At 36.8% G+C, this 13,054-nt stretch overlaps 1 protein-coding gene across 1 annotated transcript; it reads right to left on the bottom strand.

Annotated features, from left to right (window-relative positions):
* Nucleotides 1–10,843: 10,843 nt before the first annotated feature.
* Nucleotides 10,844–12,516, bottom strand: LOC131640625 (uncharacterized). Its single transcript, XM_058911004.1, has 4 exons — nucleotides 12,354–12,516; nucleotides 12,057–12,261; nucleotides 11,161–11,455; nucleotides 10,844–10,978 (listed from the first exon to the last, which is right to left on the bottom strand). The coding sequence occupies exons 1-4, from the start codon at nucleotides 12,514–12,516 to the stop codon at nucleotides 10,844–10,846; spliced, it is 798 nt and encodes a 265-aa protein (XP_058766987.1).
* Nucleotides 12,517–13,054: the final 538 nt, after the last annotated feature.

The following is a 13,054-nucleotide window of genomic DNA, read 5'->3' as shown; positions in this document are numbered from 1 at the left end:
ATAGATGTAACTTGATATGTGAATTTTGAATTAACAATGGAAAGGAAATTGAAATAGCATTTGAATAGATGCTTGCACGAATATCTCTGATGACTAAACTCCGATCCTCTAGCAATTTTAATGGACCTCTAATTCACTTCTATTCATCAATTTAGCTCAAACTTGTATATCCAAATCCATATATTAGAAGAGGTGATGCCTTGTTCTTGAAATGATTCATTAGCTCTACACAAACTCAAGTTAAATCTAGATATGACATCCCACAATTTGATGAAGAAACTCATAAATCAAATTTAGACTTCCAACCATGATAGATATAGAAATAATTTGAATCAACCTTAAATGGAGATGAGAGCCTCAAAACAATAGTAAACCCTTACTCTTTAAAGTCCTTGATCCCGTGCTAGATTATTTATTAATGATTCATGAGTTAGATGATTTAATGGATGGATGGTATGCATATGAATGGAAAGCATAAGCCAATTAGATATAAATCATGATGGGCAAATTTTGGGGTGCAACAGCTGCCCCTATTTAATCGTCTTAAACTTGAAGGAGAGATTGGCGCTAGCCTTTCGAGCATTCAAGGTGGAAGAAGATTAAATACCAAGTGAACCTGAAAATTTGCCTGAAGAAAAGTGAGATATGATATTAAGTCCACTGGGGAAAGATGTATCAACTAGGGGTTGAGTAAGAAAGGTCAACTCTGGGTTGGAAATGAAACAAAAGTCAACTCTGGGTTGAAGAAGACAAGTGGGTCAACTCTGGGTTGAAGAATAAATGAAAGTCAACTCTGGGTTGAATAGGAGGTAAACATCAATTCTGGATTGAGGATGGAAAATGAAATCAATGTTAATGGGATGAGATATAGGCATCAACTATGGGTTGAGCAAGGGAATCAACTCCGGGTTGAAGAAGAAAGGGAGGTCAACTCTGGGTCGAGAAAGAAAGAAAGGAGATCAACTCTGGGTTGAGAGAAAGAAAGAAGATCAACCCTGGGTTGAGAGAAAGTAATTCAACTCTGGGTTGAAAGAGGAAAAGATGAACAATTAACCATCAACTCTGGGTTGAGTGGGAAGAAGAAAAGAAGATCAACTCTGGGTTGAATAGAAGAAGAAAAAGATATCCATCAACTCTGGGTGAGAGGGAAATAAGAGATAAAGAATAATCATCAACTCTGGGTTGAGAGGGTAAAGAGGAAAAAGATCAACTCTGGGTTGAATAAAAGAAAAGATAACCTTCAACTCTGAGTTGAGAGGGGAATAAGAAAAAAGATCAACTCTGGGTTGAATGAAAGAAAAGGTAATCTTCAACTCTGGGTTGAGAGAGGAACTAAGAAAATACATCCATCAACTCTGGGTGAGAGGGAAGGGATAATTAACTCGGAGTTAAGAGATGAAGGGAAAATCAACTCTGGGTTGAACACAAAAACATCAACTCTGGATTGAAGAAAGATGAACATGACTGTCTTTGGGAGATGACACCACAACGGTAACTCTGAGTGACCCAGTGGAATATCAATTGATTGCTTGTAGAGATCTCCTCTGATGAGTAACTTGGCTTATGCTTCATATGCAAATGTTTGATTTATTTTATGCACTTCTGGAGATGCTATGCAATGATTGCTATATGCAGTGTACTGATTGGATGTTCAGGGTTTCTGCTTTGATGATGTAGATTAGATGGAGTTCTGAACTCTGCTTGATTCAAGATAGGGTGGATGCCCCAGCTTTGTTGATGATTGGATTATTGGGAGAGATGCCAATGAGAATGCAATGATAAGCATGATGCATGTGTGATTATGAATGGATGATTATTTCCAAGATACGAGGGATGGATGGAGGATGTCCTTGTGGAGAGGTTATTGCTTGAAGGATAGAACTTGTGAAGGAACTTATGAAGGTGTTTGGCTTGACTCCTCGGCACCTATCTTGATATCTGACACTTGATTGAAGATGAAGAAATGACTTGTTACTAGCTTGCCCCAGCTTGTATGATCTTTTGATGCAGGACTTTGATAATGCTTGAATCATGGAGATTTGCAATGGTCTGCCCCAGTGTTGATCATGGAATGAATGCCCCAGATTGAAAGGAAACCTTCCACTTAATGGATTCTTTAGATATTTGTCTTCTGGATGCCCAAACTTTGCCTTTGTAAGACTACTCGATAGAATCTCGATGTTGAACTTTCCTTGGTATCAAGTACTTTCTTTCAGGTTAGAAACAATTTTGTTTTGAACAAGATAGTGAGAATGCAATGCACATGTTAATCTCAAAAGAAAAGTTTTTTTTTATTTGTCAAAACGTTGTATTGATACTAACACAAGTGACACAGCAACATTAGGAGTCAGTTTGACATGATTGTACGATTTGTATGCTTTCGGAACGAACCCGGCTTCAATTAGGACTTTTTAGGGTTGTAACGTGGTCGGGTTCACGGTTTAAGAAACAAAGGATAAAGGCTCAAATTCTACTTAACCCACCCCTTCTTCGTGATGTTCTCCAGTCCTACGTTCAGTTAGTTCAACACGAGTATTCACCTTTCAGGAAGGATTGTGATGGATGAGGATCCTTTATGGCTTTGAAGGAGGTGGTAGTCACCCTTTGGTGCTTTTGTTGATGGTCACAACAACTTGCCCCTTGGAGGATTTTTCTTTTGCTTTGTCTTTTGCTTTCCCTAACTTTTGCCTGGACAGAAAGTTTCTTTTGATTTTGGTTTTCGTTGTCCAGCGGGATATGCCCTAATTTTTGCCTAAGTCAATTGCTTCAAAGCTTTTCTTTTTCTTTTGACTTAGCGGGCTATTGTTTCTTTTTTTTATCATGATTCATAACTTTCTTTTCATTCTTTTTGTCTCGTTTGGGAACAAGTTGCATGACTTTTGTGATTGGCTTGATGAAAAGGTTGTGACTGCCTTCTTCTCAGTGAATGGGAGACATCCATTGTGGATTGTGCTCTTCTTTTTTTGTCGTGAGATCTGAGATATGATTGATCCTCTGATGGAATACCTGAAAGTTGAGCGCTCGGTCGCACTAACTGAAGTCTACCCTGCCCCTGGTTAAGATTGAGGGTTTTGTATTTTTTGAAAAGAACTACTACTCCTTAGGCTCAAAGGGGTTAACGAAGGTTTCACTCCCTTATAACTCCAGTGTTTCGGAATTGAAACAATGCCTGTACATCATCAGCAGGATCTTTGTTCCAAAAGCATACAGTTAGTGATTCATGTGTTTTTTGATTTTCATCATTCTCCTTTTTTAGTTGCTTAAGACAAATGAGTTGAATATCAATGAACATAATGACAAAGATGAAATGATTTGAGAAAAACATGTATATTGCATTATTTTTATTTATTCAAACAGAATGAGTTTCTTACATTGAGAAGTACTTGATAACAACAAAAGTAATACAATTGAAAATACTAAAGAAATCTATACAATGGCAAGCTTGGCCTTATTCTAATGCAAATGGAATGTCCTCTGACAAACATAAAGTCTTCATGGTCCACTGGTGGAAGCTCCATTGTAAGGTGGCATGGGGTTCTTTGATAGTGACTTGATCTTGTTTATAATCCCCCATGATTCTTTGTCTGTTGTCTTGTCAGATATCGGTGTGGAGGAATTGTCTTGACTGATCCGATGGAGAGGAAGAAGGTAAGAGCCTTGGTAACCATGGATGCACATGCATGAATGCAAAATGTTAATGCAAATGCAGCATAAATCAGGATCAAGGATTAAGGCTTCTTAGATAACAGCTTCTCATGGCAATAAGATATGGTCGCATCCTCCAGATTCAGAGATTCGACGTTGCTTTCTGGATAAATAGCTTGTGCATAAGTCAAAGGTGGTCGAACCTCCAGATTCAGAGGTTCGACGTTGATTCTGATATATAACTGATGTAGAACTTCTGTATAAGTCAAATGTCCCAGGATCAAAGGTTTGACATCTTTTATTGAATAGCAGAAATCCGGGTATGATGGAGGTCAAGTTTCCTGTCCCACCCCAATCTCACGGGTATGTAGTCTAGACACGGACAAGTGGTCCCTAATGGTCACCAGGGTTTACAGTTCCCATGGGGTACAAAGTGTTTGAGGCAACAAGCGTGCCAGACACAATGTTCCATGAAAGAACCTCGCCCAGTTGTGGTACCTCATGTCAAGCTCAATCATAGCAAGCGCTACGGGAGTCAACATGAGCGTCCACGCTAATCCTATATGTCACTGGCCTGGGTAGTGGGCCTTTTACCTCATACAAACCCCCCCACCTGCAAAACAGAACAGAAGACCCCAGGGAACACAAAATATAATCCATATGCATGATGTGCAAACAGAAATAAACATGATATGCAGGCAAAGAATAAGCATGCAAACATATATACAAGGTATAGACATAAAACAAGTAAACACCCAGTAAATAATCAAACAAACGCAGGCTAGGATCGACTCGCTAAGAATGGACCCGCAATAGGTCTAGCAACATCCCCAGCAGAGTCGCCAGCTATCGCACGCTCGCGAAAATGAACAGAGTCGCCACCAATATATTTATCCCATAAGGGAAAGGAATATCAGAAAACCTAGAATAAGGATAAGAGAAGGTCTTGCGACCAGAGATAGGGTACGGGAGTCGGTTACGCAAGAGGAAGGTACTAGCACCCCTCGCGCCCATCGTACTCGATGGTATCCACCTATGTTTGTTGCTATCTAAAGGGTGTATAAATCTAAAGCTTAATTACTAAGGGAATGCATGCAAATGAAAGAAAAGAAACACGGGGAAAAAAGGTTTTTAAATAGTTGTGCTCGCTTAGGCCCCGCGACCTAATGCCTACGTATCCTTTTCAGGAATCAGAGCGCCGTAGTTCGGCTCTTTAGTTTTTGTTTGTTTTTGTGTTATTTAGTGGACGAAGTTACATTCGCACTCCGCTGCTCGACCTCTGGAGTCTTAAGCTGGGAATGGAGCGGAAATAACGTGTCCGAATAGGAGAAAGAATGCCCTGAAGGCAAGAGAAAGAATGCCTCGGAGGCAAGAGAGAGAAGAGAGTTTGAGCGTTTCGAGGAAATCCCTTAAGCAAGGGAAACTCGAGTTACTCTTTGGTTGGTGTTTTTTAGAAGTTGGGAACTTACGCCTGAATGGGACCCTTAAGCAAGGGAGCTCCAAGCACTCGAACATCCCTTAAGCAAGAGAAGTTACAAGCTTCCATTCCCTTTTTATTAGTCAAAGTATTTATTAGTCATTTTTTATGAGTTTTCTTGGTATTTTTTATGGGAGTTTATTCAAGTATTTGTTAGATGATTTAAAGTTGAAAAGGAAAAAAAACTAGCCTAAGTATGAAGGGAATTTCTACCTAATGTTATCATGGTTTCTACCTAAGGTTAGGAATAAAAGAATATGAAAATAAAGATCACAATTAGAAGTCAACAAGTATGATACATGAAAATAGTACAAGAGCATGAAATAGAATAAGTCAAAATATAGCACAAAAGTGAATTAAAAGTACTATTATTTTTATGTTGATTTTTTATGAGAGAAATTGAATTACAAGTCAAGTAAAAAGACTAAAAAACAAATAGCCTAAAAACTAATATTTTTAGTGATTATTTTCTATGTCAAAAATTAGTACTAATGTCTAAGAATATAGGAGAAAAATCAGCATTTTTATTACTAAAAGAAATAACAAAAAAACTAATTAAAATCTAAATTTGTTAATTAAACAATAGAGTCAGGGAGGTGTGAAATGAAGATGGTGGTTTGAATAGCAGGGGAGTAGGGCCCAATGGTTGGCCCAGAAGGCCTTTTTTGTAGAGACTTTGTTTGCCAAAAACGTGTAGCACCGGGCCTCAGGGGGTGTAGAATGAACATGGCCCAAGATGGATTTTTGTTTGGTCCACTATGATTTATGTTAATCCAATTATCCCTAATTAACAATTAATTACCAGAATTTTATTTTATTTCTATTATTAATCATTCACATAATACTCAGACCTAGTTATACTTAATTAAAAACTTTATGCAAATTAATGTATTAATTCAATCAGGAAAATCAAAAGGGATTAGGGTTCGGTGTGACCTTTGGGATTCTTCATGAAGAAACTTTCCCCTTCTCTCAAACAGAAACGGCGAAGAAACTTTCCCCTCCGATCGAAGCAAAACGGCACCGATGCCTCCCCCTCCGATCGAAGCAAAACGGCGAAGACTCCCTCTTATTCTTCTTGATTTCTTTGTGCGTTTGGCGGTGATGTTGAAGGAAAGATCAAGATGAAGATGATGATTCAACGATGTTGCGAGTAGTGATGTTCAGCGTCGAAGTTTGTGAAGAGTAACGCGAAGATGATGTCGTTGTTCACGGTGGAGATGAAAGAAGACTCTTCTGGCGAATTTGGAGGATTGATGATTGAAACGTTAATGAAGATGATGATGACTCATGAAGATGATGAACGATTCTGGTGATTGATGAAGATGTGCGATGAATCGAAATCAAGAGGTTTGAAGTGTGGAGGTTGATACGGATGCGTTTGAAGGAGTTATGGTGATGACGAAGATGTTGCAGATCGAATCAGAGAAAAAAATATGAAGGTTCTTCTGTTATAAGGTTAGTCCCAATCGATTTTCTTCTTCTGTTATCCGATTTTCTCTTCTTTTTTTTTTCCTGAATTTTCCTTGGTGATTGAAGATGATTGAAGAAGATTGAAGAATGTCATTGGAGAGGATTGAGAGTGGCTCAGAGATGAAGAGAGAGTGATGGTTCAGAGGTGAAGAAGAAGGTCAATCAAGAAGGGTTGTGGAGCTGGTGATGAAATGGTGAGAGAGTGGAAACAGAGTGGTTCCGGAAGAGAAGAAAAAAACGTGAAGTGGTGGAGGGTTGAAGATGAGAGTGAAGGGTGAATGATGAATAGAGAGGGAGGCTGAAGGTCCTCTGACTTTTCTGTTAGATCCTCATTCTGTTAGGAAGTTAGAATTCGGTTAGAGGAGAGTCATTGTGAGCCCTTGGATTGAGAGGTTTCTGTTATGATCTTAAGGGTGAGAGATTGAGTTGGTTATTGTAGTTTAGAAATCGGTTATCAATCTGTTAGAGACTTTCTAGGTTGTTATAATTCTGTTAGAAGTTAGTTAGAAAACGGTTAGGGAGAGGTTTAGAAATAGGTTAATAGTTAATGGATATGAATAATTTTGTTTAGATGTGTGAACTGGTTTTCTTTGATGATTTTCTTGAATCTGTTTTGTGCAGGATTGTGAATTGTTGGACTGACTTGTGAGCTGTGCAGAGCTGATATGTCGCTGCTGTTTGGTTAATGTACGGGTTTATTTATCAAAATCCAAAGGACCTTTTGTTAAACCGTGTGACCCCATGAGTATAGAAAGCTTCACATAAATTCTCCATGGATTCACCATTTGCTTCAAGGTTAATCCGAAAGAAGGAACCTGAAGAATAAGTGAGGACTAGATGCCTTCCGAGTTTATCAGAGAGTGAACTGATTCGGTTTACTTTGATGGGTGATTGGTTATGCAAATGTGCTACTGAAACAGAGCCTTATGCTGTGGGATGAATTTTTCCTTTTTGTAATGTGTGTAATGTCTCATTTTGTGTTCCATGTTGTAATGAAATGATATCAAAACAGAACTTGCACAACATTCCACTTTCTAGCTTCCACTTTTATATTTTAAGTGACGTAGCCTTTCAATGATATTTGGATAATGATGAGATTGGATGTGGAATAATAGATGTAACTTGATATGTGAATTTTGAATGAACAATGGAAAGGAAATTGAAATAGCATTTGAATAGATGCTTGCACGAATATCTCTGATGACTAAACTCTGATCCTCTAGCAATTTTAATGGACCTCTAATTCACTTCCATTCATCAATTTAGCTCAAACTTGTATATCCAAATCCATATATTAGAAGAGGTGATGCCTTGTTCTTGAAATGATTCATTAGCTCTACACAAACTCAAGTTAAATCTAGATATGACATCCCACAATTTGATGAAGAAACTCATAAATCAAATTTAGACTTCCAACCATGATAGATATAGAAATAATTTGAATCAACCTTAAATGGAGATGAGAGCCTCAAAACAATAGTAAACCCTAACTCTTTAAAGTCCTTGATCCCGTGCTAGATTATTGATTAATGATTCATGAGTTAGATGATTTAATGGATGGATGGTATGCATATGAATGGAAAGCATAAGCCAATTAGATATAAATTATGATGGGCAAATTTTGGGGTGCAACAACCTTTTGTATGTAAGCCTTACTTTCTAACCAACTGAGCTATGTTATTTATTTGAAATAAAAAGCCAATTGAAAGTATATGAAGCATCGGTCAACATTTTCTATTTATTAAAATATGAGCAATTTAAGAGTAAACTACTATATTTTAAAATAGAATTTAAATCGAATATTTATAAAATTCAGGATGTCAATGTAAATGAACTCGAAATTTTATAAAACCCAATTTTGAAAATAATTTTGAAAATTTTTGTCACTAAAAAGTGTGGGCAAATTTTGGGGTATGACAGCTGCCCCTGTTCAATCTTCTTAAACCTGATGATATAGATCGGTGTACTCGGGATCTGAAGGTGGAAGATGATTGAACACTTGAGTACCACAAAATTTGCACTCGCCGGTGCAGGAAGAAGTACTGGAGATGGGCTTAAAGATGCCATCCAGATGTTCAACAAGATGTTTGTCTAAAGCAGGCGTTTTTTAGGCTGGATCGTATGCATTGATTGTATCTGAAGGAGAGATGAAGTAATGTCTTACGGAAGACTACCTGGAGAGGTTCCTGAATAGGATAGATCATTGACTGATGTAAAGGAGATTAGGCTTTGAACAAAGCTCGGGAAGAAGTGTCTTGTAGAATATTAATTGAGAAGCTCCTTGAAAAGGCAAGAGATGTCTTAGAAAAGATTGGATAAATATGTTAAGGAAGATTACCTAAAAAAGGGGAGATATATCTTAGAGAAGACTACCTAGAAAGACTATGATACGTCTTAAACAAGACTAACCTAGAAAGGTATGATATGTCTTAAACAAGACTAACCTAGAAAGGCTCCTAGAAATGATATGATATGTCTTAAACAAGACTAACCTAGAAAGGCTCCTAGAAAGGATATGATATGTCTTAAACAAGACTGACCTAGAAAGGCTCCTAGAAAGGATATGATACGTCTTAAACAAGACTTACCTAGAAAGGCTCCTAGAAAGGATGATAAATGCCTTAAATAAGACTACCTAGAAAGGTTCCTAGAAAGGATATGATATGTCTTAAACAAGACTAACCTAGAAAGGCTCCTAGAAAGGATATGATATGTCTTAAACAAGAATGACCTAGAAAGGCTCCTAGAAAGGATGATAAATGTCTTAAACAAGACTACCTAGAAAGGTTCCTAGAAAGGATATGATATGTCTTAAAAAAGACTACCTAGAAAGGTTCCTAGAAAGGATAAGAAACGTCTTAGAAAAGACTACCTAGAAAGGTTATGATACGTCTTAAATAAGACTAACCTAGAAAAGTTCCTTAAAAGGATGAGAAGCTATTTGATTTTTTTTTCTGAATTATCTCTGAAGAAAGACCCAGAATGAAGCATTAGAAATGTATTTGTCTTGAATGAGTGCCAACATTAAGTCGTTGGTATGATCGTTTTTGCACTAAAAGTTCTTTTGATTGAGAGATGACCTGAAAAGGAAAAATTAGTTTTATGCACTGTCATGATGTATGTATTGTGTAATGAGGTTCTCGAAATTAACGAGAATGATGTATGTTATGTATGTAATGTGAATGAGATTCTCGAAATAAACGAGAATGATGTATGTTATGTATGTATTGTAAATGATGCATGGATGGACTATATAGTCGAAGCATTTTGTATAGCAATTGCTGGTTGAGAAAATAAATCTCTGTATGTTGCTGGAGATGATGACAAGGTGATTGTGTTGAGAATTCCTATCTTCCGTTCGAGGATATCCAGCTGGGGATTTTTATTACCGCTTGGGGATGAAAGTGGCTTGAGTGATTTGGATAAGAGAGATGGATAACTGACCAAGTTTCCACTATGAGTGCCAACTTTATCGGGAACAGTGAGTTTGAATAAACCCTGTTGGAGAAGAAGATTGTATCAGAGAGCTTGTAGTGTTGGGGAGCCAAGTCTCTGTTGGGAAGAGATTACTTAAAGATAACTCCTCGAGGATTACTCTGTGGGGATATTATTGTGAAAATAACTTTGTGGGTAAGACTCCTTGAGATTTGAATTTTCATTGCCCCCATGCCACTTGCTGTTGGAAAACATTTTCTTAACCATATGTGGCCCTTTGCATGGGGAAGTCTATCTTCCCCTGGAGTCGGTAACCTGATATACTTGATTCTTGAGAGTACTGGAATTAGAACTTCGAATGAGATACTGATCTTGCTGCTAGTAGCTAAATAGCTTTTGCTGAGATTTGTGACTAATGCAACATGCCCCGAGTGATAGGCTTGCCTCTCTGACTGTTTAGTGCCTTTAAGAGATTCTCTAAATCTTGACTTGATTGCCCCAGATGAATGAGATAATAACATGTCATGCCCCTTGTATATACAAGCTTTTGATTGACTGAGTCAGGCGTATGAGACGTCTCAGCAGCTTTATCTGTCGGGGGAAATTTCTGAGATTCGTGCCATCATAAGCAACATGCCCCTGTATCTTGACGACTCATGTGTTGGGTAAGTTCATACCGAACTTTTGCTCTGGCTTTAAAAGAGACCTCAGTAAATGGATGATAAAATTGGTGTACCTGAGATTAGTCAGTCCTAGGGGCGTACACGAAGCTTTCAGAAAGATAATTTTGATACCTAACTATAAAAATACTACTCAGCAAAATTGAAAAAAAACATAGTTTACCATGTCAATACCGGCATTTACTCCGACTTCAATTGAATGTGTGTAGTTAGCATGAGGAGGTGAAGTTATCTTGTCAATTCCAAAAAAATCTGATATGACAAAACCCTACAAAATATAAAAACAAATTCTTAAGCATACATATACTGATAAACACCAATATTTGATATGTGAAATGAGAGATTTATGAAGTAAAGTGTTACTTTAAAACGGAGCGTGTTCTTGAGAAATCTTGTGATTAAATCATAATTAGTATGCATTTTTTGTCCATTCAAGCTTGGGTAAGAAACCATGATGTTTGAGACACCCTTAATAATTAAGTCATAGTAAGCTGGCATGTGAATGCTAAGCAATTCATGTCTTGTTATAACTGTGTTATTCTCATTGATTCCTTTTGTCGTTCCACCATCACCAACATAGTGTTTTGCACAAGCTTCTACTTTCTTGTTTCCAGCAACATATGGAACACCCTTGCGTGAATGTGGAGGGATATCACCTTGCAATCCTAGAATGATCTCGGTCATAGCTTGAACAATTTTATGATCTTCACTATAACTTTCAAAACATCTACCCCATCTTGGATCTCTAAAAACCTATACAAACATATACTTTATAAGCAAGACCGTCCTAAGTTTTCTAACACCCGGTGTTGGTTAATCACAACTTAAATGTGACGAAATAATTAGGGGCACTATTTTACACACCCTCAAAGACAACCCTTATAAGATAGAACAATATTGTCAAATAGTGGTAATAACCACATTACAACGTAGAAGAATTTGAACAAACGACTATCTTTTGTAATGTGCGATTGACATATATGTAATTTGATTATCTTAATTATCGTGATGCTAGGAGCGAAAAGATATGAAACTCTGGCCGCTCTTGTTTCAAGAGCAGTTGCATCACCAATCTTCTTCACTAGTTGAGGATCCCAGTAGATTCAAATAAACTAAAATCATCGATACAAAGAAACATAACAAAACACAATTGTTCTGGGCGGCCTACAAGACCTAATAGGCTAAGGCCCAATATCGTCGAAGTGCTAATATTGCAAGTCAGCTCCTTTTCCATCACATCAATAGCTCAAAATCAGACTGCATCAAGCTCTAACTCCTCATTTACCGATAACTTTGGTTCCATTATGGAACAACAATAAATATATGTATAATGGTTATTTATTTACCTTGTAGCCCCTAGACCGATATTGTGAGGAAAAATAGTAGCATTATAAACATTGTTATGACCATGAACAACATCAACTCCATATATTATTGGAATTCCAAGCCTAGTCGACAATGCACCTTTTTGAAACTTATTCACCATATCAACCCAATCATTTGCAGTTGCATTCACCTTAGGAACACTTCCGCCGGCACTCAGAAGACTCCCTGAAGTAATTTTTCACGCGGTTAAATATCATAAACCTTCGCATCGTAGTTGAGATTCACAATGAATAATCATATTATTAACAAAAACTTACCAATGTAATACTTGTTCACTATATCAGCAGAAGCAACCGTGCGCTCAATTTGAAGCATTTGACCGATTTTCTCTTCCAAAGTCATTCTACCAATAAGATCCTTAATTCTAGTATTCAATGGTTGCTTTGGATCTTTGTATTTCAAATATTCAGTATCTGCCATAGCTACCCAACACTGCAACAACATAAGCACCACCAAAAATATTCTACTTTTCTCCATTTCTTCCTCTCAAAACAACTGCACAATAGTAATACAACAATGTTACTTTTCAATATAATAAACTCAAAATATTTTGAACCTTATCTCAATAAAGAACAACAACCTTAGTTTTGAATTTGTTTAAATTTTTCAAATCTGATGATCAAATCAATTGTGGACAATTTGTAAATATTATATTCAAATACTCATTACTAATGATTAGATTTTCTTTCTTTTCTTGTGGAAGAGTAGAAAAAGCTTACCTTTTATATAGATTTTAAAAATACACATTATTTATTTTATAATTAGTCAATTACTATATTCAATATCCAACTAATATCTCCAACTCAACGCCTAAAAATTACTCTAAATTATAAAATCTTAACGAATTATATATATAATTTGTTAAGATTTAAAGATACATTTGAGTTGGAGAGAGTAATTTCTTTATTAAATATAGTAATTAATTTTTTTTCATAAATTTACTTGCTATTTTATAATT

The sequence above is a fragment of the Vicia villosa genome, unplaced genomic scaffold, assembly GCF_029867415.1.
Source record: "Vicia villosa cultivar HV-30 ecotype Madison, WI unplaced genomic scaffold, Vvil1.0 ctg.003240F_1_1, whole genome shotgun sequence".
In the NCBI taxonomy this organism is placed as follows: Eukaryota; Viridiplantae; Streptophyta; class Magnoliopsida; order Fabales; family Fabaceae; genus Vicia; species Vicia villosa.
The sequence above is the reverse complement of the archived record's forward strand: the minus strand, read 5'-3'. Positions and strand labels throughout refer to the sequence as shown.